Here is a 17,050-nt window from a genome sequence, read left to right as displayed (position 1 = left end):
ATTTCCAGCCTAGAGCGAACTAGCCTTAAAAATGTTGACAGGATGCATTACAGAATAAAGGTCATTTGGAAGAGCAGCACTAAGTATGAGCCTGTTCTTCTGAACATAGCTAGCTGGGTTAACGAAATGGAGAATTAAAAATTTCTTCTTGTATCTCTGTTGTACCTTCATGCTAATAGGTCAATTAACCTTTACAAAAAGGATCCTTAATTTTCCTATTACTGACTGTCACATGCAGCCATAATTATCTCATCTGCATTCCTAAAGTTCCCACAGGTAGACCAATAAAGCCTTTTTTTTTTCCTAACGCTGAACCACTTGGTGTAAATTTCGCAGCATTTTCAAATGCAGTATAGTACAAGGTCAAGAAAAATACATGTTTCTAAAATGACCTGTTAACACCGATGTGTTATATTGCAGTATATTGTAAAAATGTCCTGCATTCTGTGCATGTCAAGCTGTATTTTCACATATTTAGTAAATTCATTACCATCCCTGATGCAGCACATATCAATTCATGTCAATGTCCGACAACAGAAAACACATCCTTACACTTCTGGTGTGAACCTAGCCTATAAATTAGTGAAAAGCCATAAGCCCCATTTTTGGCCTATATTTTTGGTGCTCTGGCCAACCCTGTAGGCTGCAATGTTGACATCACTGAGGCTTTACTCAGTACCATCCCTCTGTCACTATATATCAGACTTGGCAGTCTACACATCAGAGAGGTCTGCCACTCCTCCCCCCTCCCCGGGGGTGGCTCTGACCTGATTACACTTCATATGCCAAGGATGGTAATGCGAGGTGGCAGGGAATGTGTGCCTAGAATTTCCGATGTTCTTTCTGGCTGAAAAATGTTAACCCTCCAAATGCTATATAGAATTAAAAGAAGAAATATCCAGGACATATTTTACTATTCTTTGGATAAAGACAGCTAAATATCCAAGCTAAACTGCATTCAAAACAGGACATGAGTTTAGCACTTACGCTGTTTGCCAGCAGGTTTATCATACAGAACACTGTCACTGCTAGCCACTGCATTGTTGCATCTTGTAATAAGGCAGTCAACCTCGCCTTCAAAGGACATCCCTGTGCATGCTAACATGTATTATTAAAAATGACAGACTGTCCTAGGCTAAGGAAACATAACTGAAAAATGATGCCTTATCTAAATAGCAGTGTTGGCTTTACTGACTGCATTCACAGTAACTACAGGTACCTGCAAACCTGGGGACAGCCATGTTTGCGCAATACTTATTGGCCTCTTTTTCATGCTGTGCAGCACTACATAATGGTTTTTATTTACTTCTCCTAATGCCAATGCAAGTCTATAGGTACTATAAAATAAAGGCTCAGATAGCTGCGCATGGCACTTTCGTAGTAAACATTTGTTTTTAAGTTCTCTTTTTTTTCCCCTATTTGCAAAAGCATGTTTGATGACATTTATACGGGGAGGAATGTCTCAGTTCACCCTTTCTTTCAGTTTGTCAAGTATTTTCCAACTATTTTTATCAACTCAAGCACTAAATGTATGTAATGGCAAGGGATGCTGGGGTGTGGTGGAGGGTCTATTGTCACTGGGGATGAGGGGGGGTGTAGTGTTGCTGGGGGGGGGTCTACTGTTACATGGGAGGTCTATTGTTGCTGAAAAGGGCTACTACTGCTGGTGGGGAATCTATTATTGCTGGGGAATGGGGTCTTCTGTTGCTGGGGGGTCAATTGTTGCTGGGAGAGATCTACTGTTGAGGGAGAGGTCTATTGATGCTGGCTGCTAAGATATGTTATGGGTGGTTCTATTGTTGCTGGGGGTGTACATTGTTGTGGGGAATCTATTGTTACTGGGGGTGTCTATTGTGGTGGTGGTGGTGGTGGGGGGATCTATTGTTGCTGGCTGCAAGGAATTTATTCTACTGTGTTTTTGTTATCATTAACACATTCCATACAAATTACTTATCACCACAAAATGATATTTGGTTCTGTATTCTCTAAAAGGAGCGGTACTCGGAGGTGGGTAGGTAGTGGAACCAAGGTGTCAATGGAACAGGAAGCAACCACTGTATCCCTTCACCTCATCACGTGTGAAATCTCCCCAAAGGAAACTCGCTTACCGGATCCCACTAATAACGAGCATGTAGGATAATTCTCAATCCAATCCGGACCATCCAAAATATACAGAGCAAAAATACATGCTTTGAACAGATGTTGAAAATATGACAGTGTCTTGTAATTATGGATATGCCACAGTTTTGTAGATGGGTCTTCACCCCAAGGTTTGTAACAATCCTTAACAGACCTCTCAGCAGCTTTTGGCAGACTCCAGCAGACTTACAGCTCTCCCCAAACAGGTGCAACCACCAACTCCTCCTCCTCAGTGGTTGCTTCCTGTTCCATTCCTATGTTACATTCCTCACTGGGGCCCTACAAGAGCTTTTCTCATTGAAGGACTCTTCCATTATTGGACTTTATTTTATTTGATTTTATCTCCATTTATGAGGTTTTAGAGATAATCAATTTGATTTTGACCTTAGGATTAGCGCTGCTTATGTATATTGATTTGACTTGCTCTATTGATGTACATCTGTGTTTATATTGTATTTATTCAGGCGGCAGCTTTTTGCATTTAAATTTATTGTTACATTGTATGATAGTGTACACCATATTTTGGAGTACAGAGCGCTGGGTGATTGGGATTTAAACTTTTGTTTGTTTCTCTGTCCTTTTTTGATATATATATATGTATAAATCGCATATACAGTGTATGAAACACCGGCCAGAAAGGTCTTTTCCTGCTTGTTTGATAGGCTCACTGATTTTCCCAGAAGTCTGCACTAAGATACAAGTCCGTTTTGGTGAGATACTTCCAAAGGATTGATCACAATAAAGTGTTTCAGTCCCTGCCACTTTCCTTATTAGAACCCTGCAAGTGCTGCATTCATTTTGCATAAGAAATACAGACAAAACAAATTGCTATTTATTTGGAATAACAAAAATTAAGAATCTGCAAAAAAGTTTGCTAAAATCCCTGCAACATAGATCACCCAGAAAGGAGTATTTTTTCTCAACAAAAGTGGAGTTACTCTTTAAGTATATCCATCATGTTTAAGGAGTTACTTCACTTTTACCCAAAAAATGCATATGCAGATGAGGGGCATCTGTAAAACAAATGTGCAACTCTGACTAAAGTTCAGTAATGCCCTTGCTAATAGTGTGGGCCATTTACATGCCTCCTGAAGCCTGACTGGAATACTCCCAGGTTGTTGCTATGACGTTACTAAGTGAGGCCTAGTCATTTCTGCGCTCACCTCCTACATCACAGGAGTAAGCTCTCAAAACACTGAGTTCAGAGCTACTGCATCGGGAGAGAGAAAGCACATGTGAGGGGGTTTGAATCAGAGAAAAAGCTCACTCCTGTGATGGTGAAGGTGAACAGTAACATAGTAAGGTTGAAAAAAGACACCAGTCCATCCAGTTCAACCTATGATGACTGTGTGTATTTGCCGTTAATAGTACATCGTATACCTCTGTATGTTGAGATCGTTAAGATGCACATCTAATAGTTTTTTGAAACTATCAATTCTCCCTGCTGATACCACTGCTTGTGGAAGAGAATTACACATCCTCACCACTCTGACGGTAAAGAACCCTAAACGCAGTTTAAGGTTAAACCGATTCTCTTCTAATTTTAGTGAATGGCCGCGTGTCTTTTAAATTCCCTTTTCACTGAAAAGTTTGTTCCCTATGCTAGGGTCACCAATACGGTATTTGTACATTGATATCATATCCCCTCTCAAGCGTTTCTTCTCCAGACTCTTCTCCAAAAAGAATAAGTTCAATGCTTGTAGTCTTTCCTCATAGTGGATGTCCTCCATTCCCCTAACTATCTTTGCTGCCCTTCTCTGGACTCTCTCCAGTTCCAGCACATCCTTCCAGAGGACCGGTGCCAAGAACTGGACGGCATACTCGAGGTGCCACCAGACCAGAGTCTTGTAGAGTGGGAGAATAATCGTTTTATCTCTGGAGTGAATCCCTTTTTTTTTAACATGCCAGTATTCTGTTGGCTTTGCTTGCAGCAGCTTGGCATTGCATGCCATTGCTGAGCTTGTTGTCTACTAGGACCCCAAGGTCCTTTTCCATCTTAGATTCCCCCAGAGGTTCTCCCTTACATTCCCATTTCTGGCACCCCAATGCATTACCTTACATTTTCAACATTAAACCGAAATTTTCCATGTAGTTTCTCCCCCAGTTATTTTGTTCAGGTCTTCTTGTAAGGTTTCCACAACCTGTGTAGAAGTTATTAGCTTAGTATTGTCCGCAAATACTGAGATTGTGCTGGTTATTGCATCCTCTAAATCTTTTATGAATAAATTAAACAGGATTGGACCCAGGACAGATCCTTGGGGGACCCCACTTTCCACACCAGACCAATCCGAGTACTCGCCATTTATCACCACCCTCTGGACTCCCCCCTGAAGCCAGTTTTCAATCCAGGTACTCATCCTATGGTCCATACCTACGTACCTTAGTTTGTACAGTAAGCGTTTGTGGGGAACTGTATCAAATGCCTTTGCAAAGTCCAGATACACTACATCTACAGGCTTTCCTTTATCTAGATGGCAGCTCACTTCTTTATAGAAGGTTAATAGATTGGTCTGGCAAGAACGATTCTTCACGATTCTATGCCGATTGCTACTAATGATACGGTTTTTATTACTAAAATCTTGTATATAGTCCCTTATCCCCTTCAATAGCTTGCAGACTATTGATGTTAGGCTAACCGGCCTGTAGTACCCAGGGATATGTATAAACGTATTCCCTGTCAGAAATGCTCTGGCCAATACCTTTATTAAGTATGTTCTTTAAGCACTCTCATTTTTCCTCAGTGTTCTTTGTTTTTCGCTCCCGCCCTCACTGGAGGAGTTCTTCCCCTGGCAGCTAGGGGCGTTGTTCTGCTCCAGCAATGCTAGTCCCTGACTGGTTTCTCCAGCATTACACAACATTATTGGGATGTTCCAGCCCAGGATCGGCCTTCTTGACTCTTTCCCCTCTACCCTTCTTAAATGTCAACCAACTACTCCACTCTGGTGCCTGCACCCTTGTATCTCCACCCGCCTCTGTGCTGGCCCCAGCCTGCACCTGCAGGGTACGTTCCTAACTCTCCTTTAGTATGGACTATGGAGATTCTTCTCAGTGTTGCCAGTTGCTTCCCTAGATTCAGGACCTGAGCTTCCAGGGAAGCAATGTGCTTACATTTCGTGCAACTGTATTCACCCTCGATCACATGATCAAGGCACGCATACACGCCACAAGATGTGCACCGAGTCTCATCTCCACACCCGCCGGGCATTGTATTTTAACTTAATTTGACTCAAATTTCTCAGCACACAGTTACTCCTCAGTTAATCAACAGTATTCAACACTACTCAGTTACGCCACAGTACTCAAAAATACACAACAATACACAGGTACTCGACAATACTCAGCTACTCACAATACTTCAACAATACTCAGTTACTCAACACTACTCAGTTACTCAACAATACTTAGGTACTCAACAGTACTCAACAATACTCAACACTCCTCAGTTACGCCACACTTAGTTGCTCAACAGTACGCAACAAAACACAGGTACTCAACAATACTCAGTTACTCAACAATAATCAGTTTCTCCACCATATTCAACAATACACAGGTACTCAACAATACATAGGTACTCAACAATACACAGGTACTCAACAATACACAGGTACTCAACAATACACAGGTACTCAACAATACTATCAATATCAATAACGACTAGGCCTCACTTAGAAATGTCCTAGGAGTATTCTAGTCAACTTCAGGAGGTGTATTAATGGCTTAAATCTACAGCAATTGCTTTATTCAACTTTAGTCAGAGCTGCACAGTTTTTTTTTATCTACAGACACCCCTTACCTGCAGGGGAACTAGCCCTTTAGCTGAAACCTACCACACATTTTAAACAATGTACCCTCTATGTGCTGAAAAATAACAGTTGCAAAAGCTACGGAAAACAAAAAAGTCCTCTCTTGTAGTGGAGGTGCACTGGCCCTACAGGGTTTAACTGATCATTTGTGCCTGGGGGACAGTGAAAAGCAATTTTGGAAAACTGATTTTTTGCTAGCACAGGCTTCTCTGTGCTGTTAGACCAGTCCTGCAGTCTATTCTCACCTTTGCTACAGTGATCAGAGGTCCTCAGATGTCAACATGACTGATGTGAGGACTATAGCCCTGCAATGGACATGAGGAGACAGTCCACTGCAAGAGCTGGGGAGGGGGGTAGCACTGTTTGCCGGAGTGTGGAGGATCAGGTAAGTAAAAATGCTCTCATTGTCCCCTAGACTAGACAACCAGATAACCCTTGCAGTGCAGATGAAGCCCCAATAGAATGGAGGACTTTTTCGTTTTCTGAAGTTCAACTTCTACAGTGAACCTGTAGTTTTGCCCTGCAAGAGCAATGTATAGGTTCACTTTAATATGCTCACAGTCCTTATGCTAACCATCTGCTTTGTTCAGCTGCCCAGAGAGAAGATAATTACCCAGTACTTTGAGGTATGGGGGAAGCAATCGACTCCCTTTTCTCTCACAATGCAGTGCTGGGAGCTGGAGCCTACACTAGCCTTCTTTGCTCCTGTGGGCAAATGGAGATGCAAGAAGCAAGCTGAATATACATGGCTGGGGGAAGGGAGGCAGTCTGCCAGAAAAAAAAAAAAAAACAATGGACCATGCTGCAGGATTAAATCATAATGCGGTGCGGTACGCACCGCATACCAGCACATTATGACAGACTTACCTGTACACAGAGCCCTCCAGTGCAGCGGTATCACGGCTCCCTGGGGCTGCCATCTTCACCCAGTCTTCCTTCATGGTTCCCTATCTCTGGCTATATGAGTGGCCGGGGCCATGATGACGTCACTCTCGTGTATGTGCGCAGGAGCCCTCGGCTCGGGCACAGACCTCTGAAGTTCCAGCACAGTATGCCGTCCCTTTAGAGCACATGCGTCAATGATGTCACCAGCTGCATGCTGTGTGAATATCTTCTAAACTGTGCAAGTTTAGGAGATATTCACTGTACAAACAGGTAAGCCTTATTATAGGTACAAGTTCAAAAGTGGAGTTAAATTCCACTTTTGGAGAACTTGTGGGTAGTGAGGAGTTTGGGCATGCCCCAAACTCCTCTATAAAGCTGGCCATACACTTGTAGACTTTCCTATGAACATTCGTATGAAAATGTATTTTTATTTAATTAATTTATATTTAATTATAGTCAATGGCTTGACAAATGTCATTCAAAAGTACTCCAAATGAAAATTACATTTATTGCTAAAAATTTGTTTGTTAAAGAAAAATTTTGCATCCTGCTCCTTCAAACTTTCTTGTGACAGTGGTTGAAAACTAATGTTGATTTGTCCCACTAAGGATTAGAAAATCGAAGAAATGTTCCTAAATCTAAACATTTTAAATCAAATTCTACTAGTATATGGCCAGCTCAAGACCCACTTTTTGTACCCCCCAGCTTCAAACGGTCATTCCCCACCCTGGAACTTCTGTGAGCCTGTGGTCTTTACTTGTGGGAAGGCACATGCTTCCCACACCTTATGAGAGACAATCATTTAATAGGGCAATGAAAGCTTCTTATAGTATCTAACCTATCTACCATTTAATAAAATATCAAAAATATGTGAGAGCAAGTAAGTAAAACGTAAAAGTAACTTGAAAATTAAACTTAAACTGTATGTCTAGCATTTTTTTTTAGGTTTTGGATAGGGTAGGATTAGAAACCATAACGTTTTTTTATTTTTCATTGAGAAAATCTTCTCCTAAAGCAGGGCTCGACAAATACCAGGTGCCAGGTCACCATGGTGACTAGAAATGGCCTCTGAAACCCTGACACATTATTCGGACAGCAATGTGGCTTGGTTCAGGGCCTGGTGGGAGGGTGAGGGGAGCAGAGGAGGATGGGGCGGCGGCACCTGACCTGCGATCAGGGGCAGACTGGGAAAGGGTGCAGGACAGCAGTTGAGCGCATGAGAGGACTGTAAATCACCCTGCACCCCATGTCCTGCACCCTTCTCCTGCATCCTGCACTCAATTTCCTCCGTTCTGCACCCCATGTCCTGCATTCTGCACACTGTACACTCTTCCCCTGCACCCCATGTCCTATGGTGACCTGCACCCTGCACCAAAATGAAAAAAAAAAAAAAAGGTTTTGCCTATAGTTCACCTTTAAGCTCACCACACGTTACAATTTGATTGTACAATCTTTGAGGGGACAGCAAATTTACACTGTTATACAAGCTGTACACTCACTACTTTACATTGTAGCAAAGTGTAATTTCTTCAGTGTTGTCACATGAAAAGTTATAATAAAATATTTACAAAAAAGTGAGGGGTGTACTCAATGTTGTAAGATACTGTATATATATATATATATATATATATATATATATATATATATATATATATATAGTGGAATTCAGTAGTTCAGAAGTGCAGAAACCATGAATGATGTACTTTACAAATTGGTAAACATCCCTCTTTGTAAAGAAAAGAAACCTTGAGGAGTGCTTCTCAACTTGAAACCGGGGCGCCTAATGAAATACCAATCCACCCTAACTGATTCACGTTCTGACAGCCATGCAACAAATAATTGCTAAAAAGGGCAGTCCAGAACACTTACATTAGCTAAAGTCAAATCCAGACTTCTTTGAACACTATGGAATAAAAAACTTTTTTTACTTCGAACAATGGTAAAACCATTCATACATGGATCGAAATTCACCCAGTTCAACAGAGACCAGCCAAAATTTCGATCTATGTATGGAAAATGTCTGCATGATCAGCACTGCCAGCTACAGCAGTGTCAGAAGACAATAGCTCACAACCTAGATATAGAAACGTTCCCGCACCATCTGAGAACAGTCACTATCCACATTTTATTAGCTTCCTGCCTTGGGTTCCTTAGACATTGGAAAAGCATAGCCCCCCCCTCCTTACACGAAGTATTCCAAACAGTACACACCCACGCAGCATACGAATCGGCATTTGCCATATCCAAGGGCATCCACCCAAAAATAGCTGAAGAATGGAGCTTATGGACACTTTGGTACGCTAAAAACAAGCCAGACTGACACCTAAAACCTAATCAAACCATTTGCTTCTCAAAATATTCCAACTATAACACACCCTCCTTTCCCCCTCCCCAACTCCTTCGTAATTCCTATTCATTCCCCCATAGCCCCTTTATCAATCCAACCTACCTCTCCACCCTGTTCCTTGCTAATTTACTCCCAACATATTACGGGTCTTCGCAGGGGCCCTGAATCGATGCTACTTATGTTTTTCTCCTTACCCTGTAACAACAAACAAACACAAGGGCACACCGGCCAAGTGCATTATCATTTGGATGGTTTATTTAAAAAATAAGGATTAAAAATACTCACAAACGAGTTCTTGTTAAAAGCATGTCACAAAAGGAACGCAGTCCTCAGTAAAGGTATCCGAGGATGAGTAGTCCCTTAGATTCTTGAAGGCTAACGCGTTTCGAGGCCTAGCCTCTTCCTCCGAGCCTCAATTTAAATAAACCATCCAAATGATAATGCACTAGGCCGGTGCGCCCTTGTGTTTGTTTGTTGTTACAGAGTAAGGAGAAAAACATAAGTAGCATCGATTCAGGGCCCCTGCGAAGACCCGTAATATGTTGGGACTGTATGCCAGAAGCTGCAAGACCAGGTGATAGCCTAGCATAGAGTACTTATGCCATGATAACAGAAGGTCAAGAAACACTCACATAACCAGTGGAGTGTGTTTTGATCAGGAAAGAAGAAAACAAAACAATAGGACCATAAGCTTGAAAGATGGTCTACCTGATCTGTCCAGAAAGCTGCAAAAAAAAAAGTGAGTCACCCTCAAGGGACCATCTGGAATGATCAACAGGGAGACTAAGTGAAAGATAAGAGATCCATAGCCTAAACTTTAAATATAAGCAACCCTATGCGAGCTGGGTCTGGACAGGACTGGAGAATGGATGTAGCGGTTGAGGGAAGATCAAAATTGCCCTAGGTTAGAGGAAGGTCCTATGCCACAGCAAACCTGATTGCAGCTCAAAAAGAAATAGGATTCTCTGGATGGAAATACTGTCAGATCAGACACTCACCTCACAGAAACAATGACTATCAGAGAAGAATCTTTTGAGGTTTGATTAAAGAAATATTGTCTGCAAGGAGTACAAAAGGCGGTCCCTAAAAATGCATAGAAAACCTCAGTTTTATTCCACTCTGGGAAAGAGAACAGTGACAACGTTGGACCGATATGATACAGGAGCTGGGACAATGACACCTTATTCCAGGAGAGTCCAAAATGTCAAAAGGTAGATCTATTGATCTGTGTGGTGATATAGAAAGGTAGAAGGCAAGAAACTTTAGCAGAAGCTGGAGGGCGAAGGTTTAGTCTGTATCTTTGGAATAATACTCTCTGTACCAAAATGCCTAAAAAGCAGACTATCCAGGAGTCCTCAAGGATTGGCAAACATCCCCCCACTTTGGAAAGTGGGGGGGGGGGGGGCACCTTAATGGTTTTGCAGGGTTACTACCACAGACTTTGAGGGTGGCCATAGAATCAAGTTTTAGAGTGCATACTCCTAGAAAAGTAAAAGGAAAAGGAAGAGACTTGGCAGACTTTTTCGAAGATTTTTTATGCCGCGGTACATCTGTGCTCCTACTTCCAGTGACATCCATGATAAGGAGCATCAGTCCGAAGAGACATTGCTCCTTAAAGACCACGTGAGTCAGATGCTCCTTGGAGGAGCACTTTAAAACAATATCAAACCCAAAAACTAACATTTATTAAATTGCAGGTTACCAAACTATAAATGTGGTGACTGTACATTTTTTTTCTTAGGCTTTTTTTTTCTTTTATTCCAGGCAGAAAGTCTGTTATTTTTCAACTTACTTTAACAAATCAAACTGTCCAGGCAAAGAAGCAGTTAGAGGGTTGAGTCAAACCATTTAACGTGGACAGGGGTGCTTACAATCGTCAGCTTTTATTCATTTATATAAAACAGTTCTCCCCAAAAACCAACTATGCTGTAATTGCTTATAAAATGTTAGCTTGAATTTAAATGTGTTAGTCAAGTACATCCAAATCTGCTAGTCCAACACTACCCTCTACCTAGACTGGTAATACTGCTGTTTAGAGATGTCTGCTTACTACTTCATCCAGAATACAGACACCCCAAGACAGGAAGTGTGTTACTGGCTGGATCACTGGGTGAAATAAAAGGGGGGGGGGAGCCTAAAAAAAAGAAAACTAATTTAGCCGCCACATATAAGGGTTGGTAAGCTGCAACATATTATATCTTTGTTTTTGGACCACTTTAGGGAGTCTAAGAGTATAAGTTTGGGCCATTGATTGCAGTGGGACTATCCCCTTTGTGTTTAGAACTATAGATGTTGTAGTCACCAGGTGGTAAGGCAACCTAAGCTCAGAGCATGAGACACAGTCTCATACTCTCAAGAAACCCAGTTAGCTAGTAGCAAGTAATGGGTATGATGGCCTGAAATGACCAAGATCACTGCAGGTAGGCAGTAGGAACCAGTAGAAGGGCTGGAGTCCCACATAGCTCTCTGCAACATGGGAGCAGCAGTTGGGAAGATGCTTCCACTGCACTGAAAGAGAGTGTGCAGCACACTCCACCCTGTAGATGACATCAGTGATTAGTCCTACAGCATTACCCCTTCAGTGGTAGGAATCAAAGGGTGGGAAGTGGGAATTTTAAAAATGCAAGGAGATCCAAACAAATTGGGTGTCTCTTTGTGTTCAGCCTAATCTGCCTACTTACAGAGTAAACTTTCTGAGACAGGGCAAGCACTGAGGCAATGCCAACATCTCTTAACCTGAAAACTGATCTGTGGGTAACTCGTTACTAGAATAGCATCTGGAAAGAACCTCATGCAGAACCCAGAATTGAAAGGTCAATTCAAGGCTAACCCTGGAATGCTCATTCCAGCAAGGTCCAGTCGTGGCACTTGGGGATGCCGAGGGATGAGGATATACTGCACTGGATAGCTGCAATCATAGAGACCAGCCTCAGAAGTGATGTAGAGAATAGATTTAATCAAAGAAAGGTGAAGAAAAAAAATCAAGATTAAAATGCCAGCAAAAAAATAGCTAGACTTCCTAGCAGAGCTTTCATTATTTATATTTTACCTTTACATTTGCCTTAAAATATGTTCTCAATAAAAATAGAATATACTTTTTTGCCTCTCAGATAACTTCCCAATGACACCATTGTTCCTTTTAGCTATCTGTAAGGGGGTAATTCTTCCCAATGATGACAAGAGTAAGGAGCATTCTTCCTACTGACTGTCACACTAATGTGTCATGATTTGTAGATTTTTAATTTTTAAAAGGGGTTCCCTAAAGTGGGGTACACACTAGTAGAGAATCTGCCGAAAATTCCAGTCCGAGGTAAAAATCGTACGATTTTCAGCTAGTGTGTACACAACTTTTAGCAGCCGATGCCGATATTTTCAATGGAAAAAAAAAACCGGAGGGACAAACACCAAAATCTTTATCGTCCGTCCACAGACAACCAATTTTCGTTTAATGTGTATGCAGTACGTCCGTGAAAAATCGGATACGAAAGACTAGAAGTCTAGGAACAAATGTTCCAAAAAAAAAAAAATCGGACGAGAAATTTCGTGAACATTTATGCACTGTCAACTAAGAACGGTTACGAACGCTGATCAAGAGAGAGAAAAATCGGAGGATATTTCGTCCGATTTCCATCAAGTGTGTACGGGCCCTTAGACCAGAATTTTATTTTAAGGGTTTCACTGTGTTGAAGAGGTTGCGAAAGGCTGTTCTAACCAATGACATCCCGTTACCTCCTTCCTTTCTCAGCAATGTAATGTAAGTATATATTTTATAAAACATATATTTGCATGCACAACTGAACCATTTTGAAAAAAAAAAAGAAAATTTAAAAAATGCAAAATGCAGGGATTTCCTAAATTCACCTCTTACAAAAATCTTTGCCAGAAAGATAAGAGAATTACCTGTGCAGGGGAAAAGAACACTCAGGCATGTCAAGGAGCAGAACAAGTGTAGTGTAGTTATACAGGTCACTCGCCTCCCTATGAGGCGTTTCAATGTCCGTAAAGAATCAGGGGACAACAGGCCTTTGAGATACTTCTCCATAATGTGTTTGGCGGAAGTCTTGTGTCTGCAAACGGAAAAGCACAGAGAGACAAATCAGCCAAGATAATATAAAAGCAGGTCATTATAAGCTTGATTAATATTGCATTTCTATGTTACTGCCAACAGCTCCCTTTTCTGCCTTTTCAAAATGATGGACATAAATCCAAAGTGCACATAGCAAGTCATATAAATGGCTAAAGCACAAGACAACTTTGAAGTTCCATGGACATCAGTGAGTTAACTATTGCTTACTGAGAGACGTCACCTCTCTTGAGTCATTCGGGAAAGGAACAGCTGGTTATTATGGAGAGATTCCCAGGTGAACACAGATCAGGTAAAACACACAACTCAAGTCTAGCAGGATGTGCTTTTATGCTTCTTCTCCAGATAAACATATAAACGACATAAGCCACTGTTCTCACCTTTCATTAGAACACTACAGTACAACACTATTTAAAACTTGAATAAATGCTTTGAAATTATTTTTTGACTGATGAAGACACGCACAAATGAAAAAAAGAAATAAGTATTAAACATAAGCAGGTGTGGTACAAGTTTTAAACATTTGCTCCAAACTTTTTATTAACCTGGCAGTCATGCCTGTTAACTACTTTCCAAGTGATTCTGTCGCTAATGTCCCAAAACAAAATTAAAAGCACCCTGCAGAAGAAAATAAATTCTTTTCTAGGGGACAGTGTATTGCATCTTTGATTGCTTGCAAAGTTATGATTGCTGCTGGTACCTGCAAGTTCTGGATGTGACAGATACCTGGCCTCCCATCGTCCCTTTTGTTACAACAGGATTTAGTAGTGATATGCGGCAGCACAGTGGCTAAGTGGTTAGCACTTCCACCTAGCGTCGGCTTGAATCCCAACCATGACACTACCTGCAAGAAGTTTGCATGTTCTCCCTGTGCCTGCGTGGGTTTCCTCCCGTACTCCGTTTTTCTCCTACACTCCAAAGATATGCTGGTAGGGTAATTGGCTCCTGGCTAAATTGGCCCTAGTATATGTATGTATGAATGTGAGTTAGGGACCTTAGATTGTTAGCTCCTTAAGGGTAGGGACTGATGTGAATGTTAAATATATATGTAAAAAGCTGTGTAAATGAATGGCGCTATATAGGTACTAATAATAATAACAAAAATAATATAGCAGCCAGCAGGAAAAACCACAGCACGCAGAGAAGGACCAGGTATCTGACATACCTTGAAATGTCTAATATCAAAGGTAGCCCTAGCTTTGCATGAGGATGTGGATATTTAAACACATTTAACCTGAACTCCAATTACGTCACATGGTTCCTTCCACTGCCCACTATATAACCACTGTGTCCTGTTGTGACTTTGGGGTTGGCGAGAGACTAGGTATCGGACACACCCAGAAGCACCAGATAGCAGCAGCGTCCAGAGTGCCCGAGAAGATAGCAGAAACTGAATAAAGCGGAGTGCCACTCAAAAGTGGAACTTCCGCTTTAAGGCCTCCTGACCCCCCACATTTGGCGTGTCATTTTTTTTGGTGGGGGGGGGGCAGGTACTCAGTTTTAATAGTTACCAGCTCCCACTTCCGCTCGGGCCGCCTAAGTGGCTTGAGCGAAGTTCTTCTCTCCCCTCTCTCCCTGAAATCTTCTGGGACAAGTCACAGGTCCAAGAAGATTGTCTGTCCACTCAGGATGCGCAACTGGCTGTGAATCCGCAAGCTGTCACAGCCGGGTGCCCACAGTAGTGATGCCGTCACCGTGGAAAGAAGAGGGAGAGAACCGAGGCTCCTGCCGGCCGCATCGGTGGACCGTGGGACAGGTGAGTGCGCGTTTATTAAAAGTCAGCAGCTACACTTTTTGTAGCTGCTGACTTTTAATAAGCACAAAAACCATTGGAACTCAACTTTAAAGATATAAGGGAGAAAATAATAGCCAGAAGAAGCCAGTACAATGTCAGTAGGACCAGACTGTAAACATGAAGTGGGGAGGCAGCAGAACATTGAAGAGAAAGGACAGAACAGGCACACAAAATAAGGTAGTAGGACCCAACTGTATACACGATGGGAAGAAGCAGGAGAACACTGAGGAGAAAGGACAGAGCAGGCACACACAGGAAGGTAGTAGGACCCAACTGTATACATTATGAGGAGAGGCAGGAGAACATTGAGGGGAAAGAACAGAGCAGGCACATAAATTGAAGGATGAAATGCTGTTGCTTTATTCCTTAGACAGACATATACAGTACTATATTGTCAAACCTATTTGGACCCCTTCCTTTACACACACATGAACTTTAATGGTACCCCAGTCTTAGCCTGTAGGGTTCTATTTTTGAGTTGGCCCACCCTTTGCAGCTTAACAGCGTCAATACTTCTGAGAAGGCTGTCCAAAAGGTTTAGGAGAGTGTCTATGGGAATGTTTAACCATTCTTCCAGAAGCGCATTTGTGAGGTCAGGCACTGATGTTCGATCAGAAGGCCTGGCTCGCTGTCTCCACTCTAATTCATCCCAAAGGTGTTCTATCGGGTTGAGGTCAAGTTCTTCTACCCTAGACTGGCTCATCCATGTCTTTATGGACCTTGCTTTGTTCACCAATACTTTTGACAATATTGCGTATTTCATACCCTTGCTCTATCTGCACCAGCACTATACATTCAAGTAAGGTGGACAGGGCTTAGTGTTAACAGAAACGGAGCACATTAGTAAAATAGCAGGCAACATTTCAATTGCGCATAGTTTACTTACGACACAGAAGACAGGGGCTTGTGATGATGTTTTTTGGGTTTTTGGGATTCCTGCGCCCATAACAAAATCAGGGAGGACTGATGAGCAAACACAGAGGCATGATTGAAACTTATAAAAGGCCTCCAACAACACCTGCCAGAAGTAAGCAAGTTATGTGTTTTATCCAAGGGGAAAGATGCTTCCCCAGTATAGTGAGAGTTTGGGGCAGGAGGGGACATCAGGAAGGAGGCTTCCAAGAGAATGTGTAGGGGACAACAGTCGAATAGGGGAGGTGATGCCCTGTGTTCTGAGTACACATATTAGAAACTGAATTACTTGGAAGCACTGGTTAAGAGAAAGGCAGCAAAATCCATAACACTTATTAAAAAACTAAAGCATTAGAGATACATTACTATATAGATACATATATATAATACATAAAAGTGTATTACTTGGGTTGGAGTTTAGCATGAAACCACAGAGAGAAGCATCTCTATCTCAAAACAAGCAGATTTTTGAAAGACTTTAAATTATTTTTCTGCTGCTTCTTTTTCTCGTACTTTTATCATTTTTCTACCACTCTTTTCATTTTTTGGTCAATCCTAGTGGATTAGTGGATTGATTCATCAAGGGCCACACACTCTTCCAGGCTACTGATTACTCAATCTATTTTCGTAGGCAACCTTTTTAGCTCAGGAGTGTCTTTTGATCTACATATCTCCAGAGTCGTATTGTGAAAGTAGCCTCCCAGAAAAATATTTATGCTGTGGTGCGGCCAACATTTTTGTCATCAAAGATGCCAAAATTACACACCTCTGGGACAATAAAATTTGTAAGCCCTAAGCAGCTGAGACAAAGAGGTCTCATGCCAGAAATTAGATCTACAGATTAGCTGGCATAAATCTACATTAGTTGTGTGGTTGTGTGGCAGTTCCAATAATTGGATGTGCCCCCCTGCACATATTAGATAGGCTAGGACAATTAAAGGGGTTGTAAAGTCATTTGATGCGTTAGGATAAAAAGCCTTCTGTGCGAAACAGTCCCCCTCAGCCCCCCCCCAATACTTACCTGAGCCCCCTCTCTATTCAGCAATATCCATGTGTTCTTCAGTAGTCCGGGACACTCTCTCCTT

At 41.9% G+C, this 17,050-nt stretch overlaps 1 protein-coding gene across 1 annotated transcript in view; it reads right to left on the bottom strand.

The window, feature by feature from the left end:
- The window catches only part of KIAA0319L (KIAA0319 like), a 186,463-nt gene that overhangs the window by 125,758 nt on the left and 43,655 nt on the right, over positions 1 to 17,050 (bottom strand). The window contains exon 3 of the mRNA XM_082246861.1: positions 13,075 to 13,241. Within this exon, the coding sequence (XP_082102987.1) occupies positions 13,075 to 13,216 (142 nt within the window). The 5' untranslated portion in view covers positions 13,217 to 13,241. The remainder of the gene's footprint in view (positions 1 to 13,074; positions 13,242 to 17,050) is intronic.

The sequence above is a fragment of the Pelophylax lessonae genome, assembly GCF_965119305.1.
Source record: "Pelophylax lessonae genome assembly, chromosome: 2".
In the NCBI taxonomy this organism is placed as follows: domain Eukaryota; kingdom Metazoa; phylum Chordata; class Amphibia; order Anura; family Ranidae; genus Pelophylax; species Pelophylax lessonae.
This window is presented reverse-complemented; position numbering and strand designations above follow the sequence as displayed.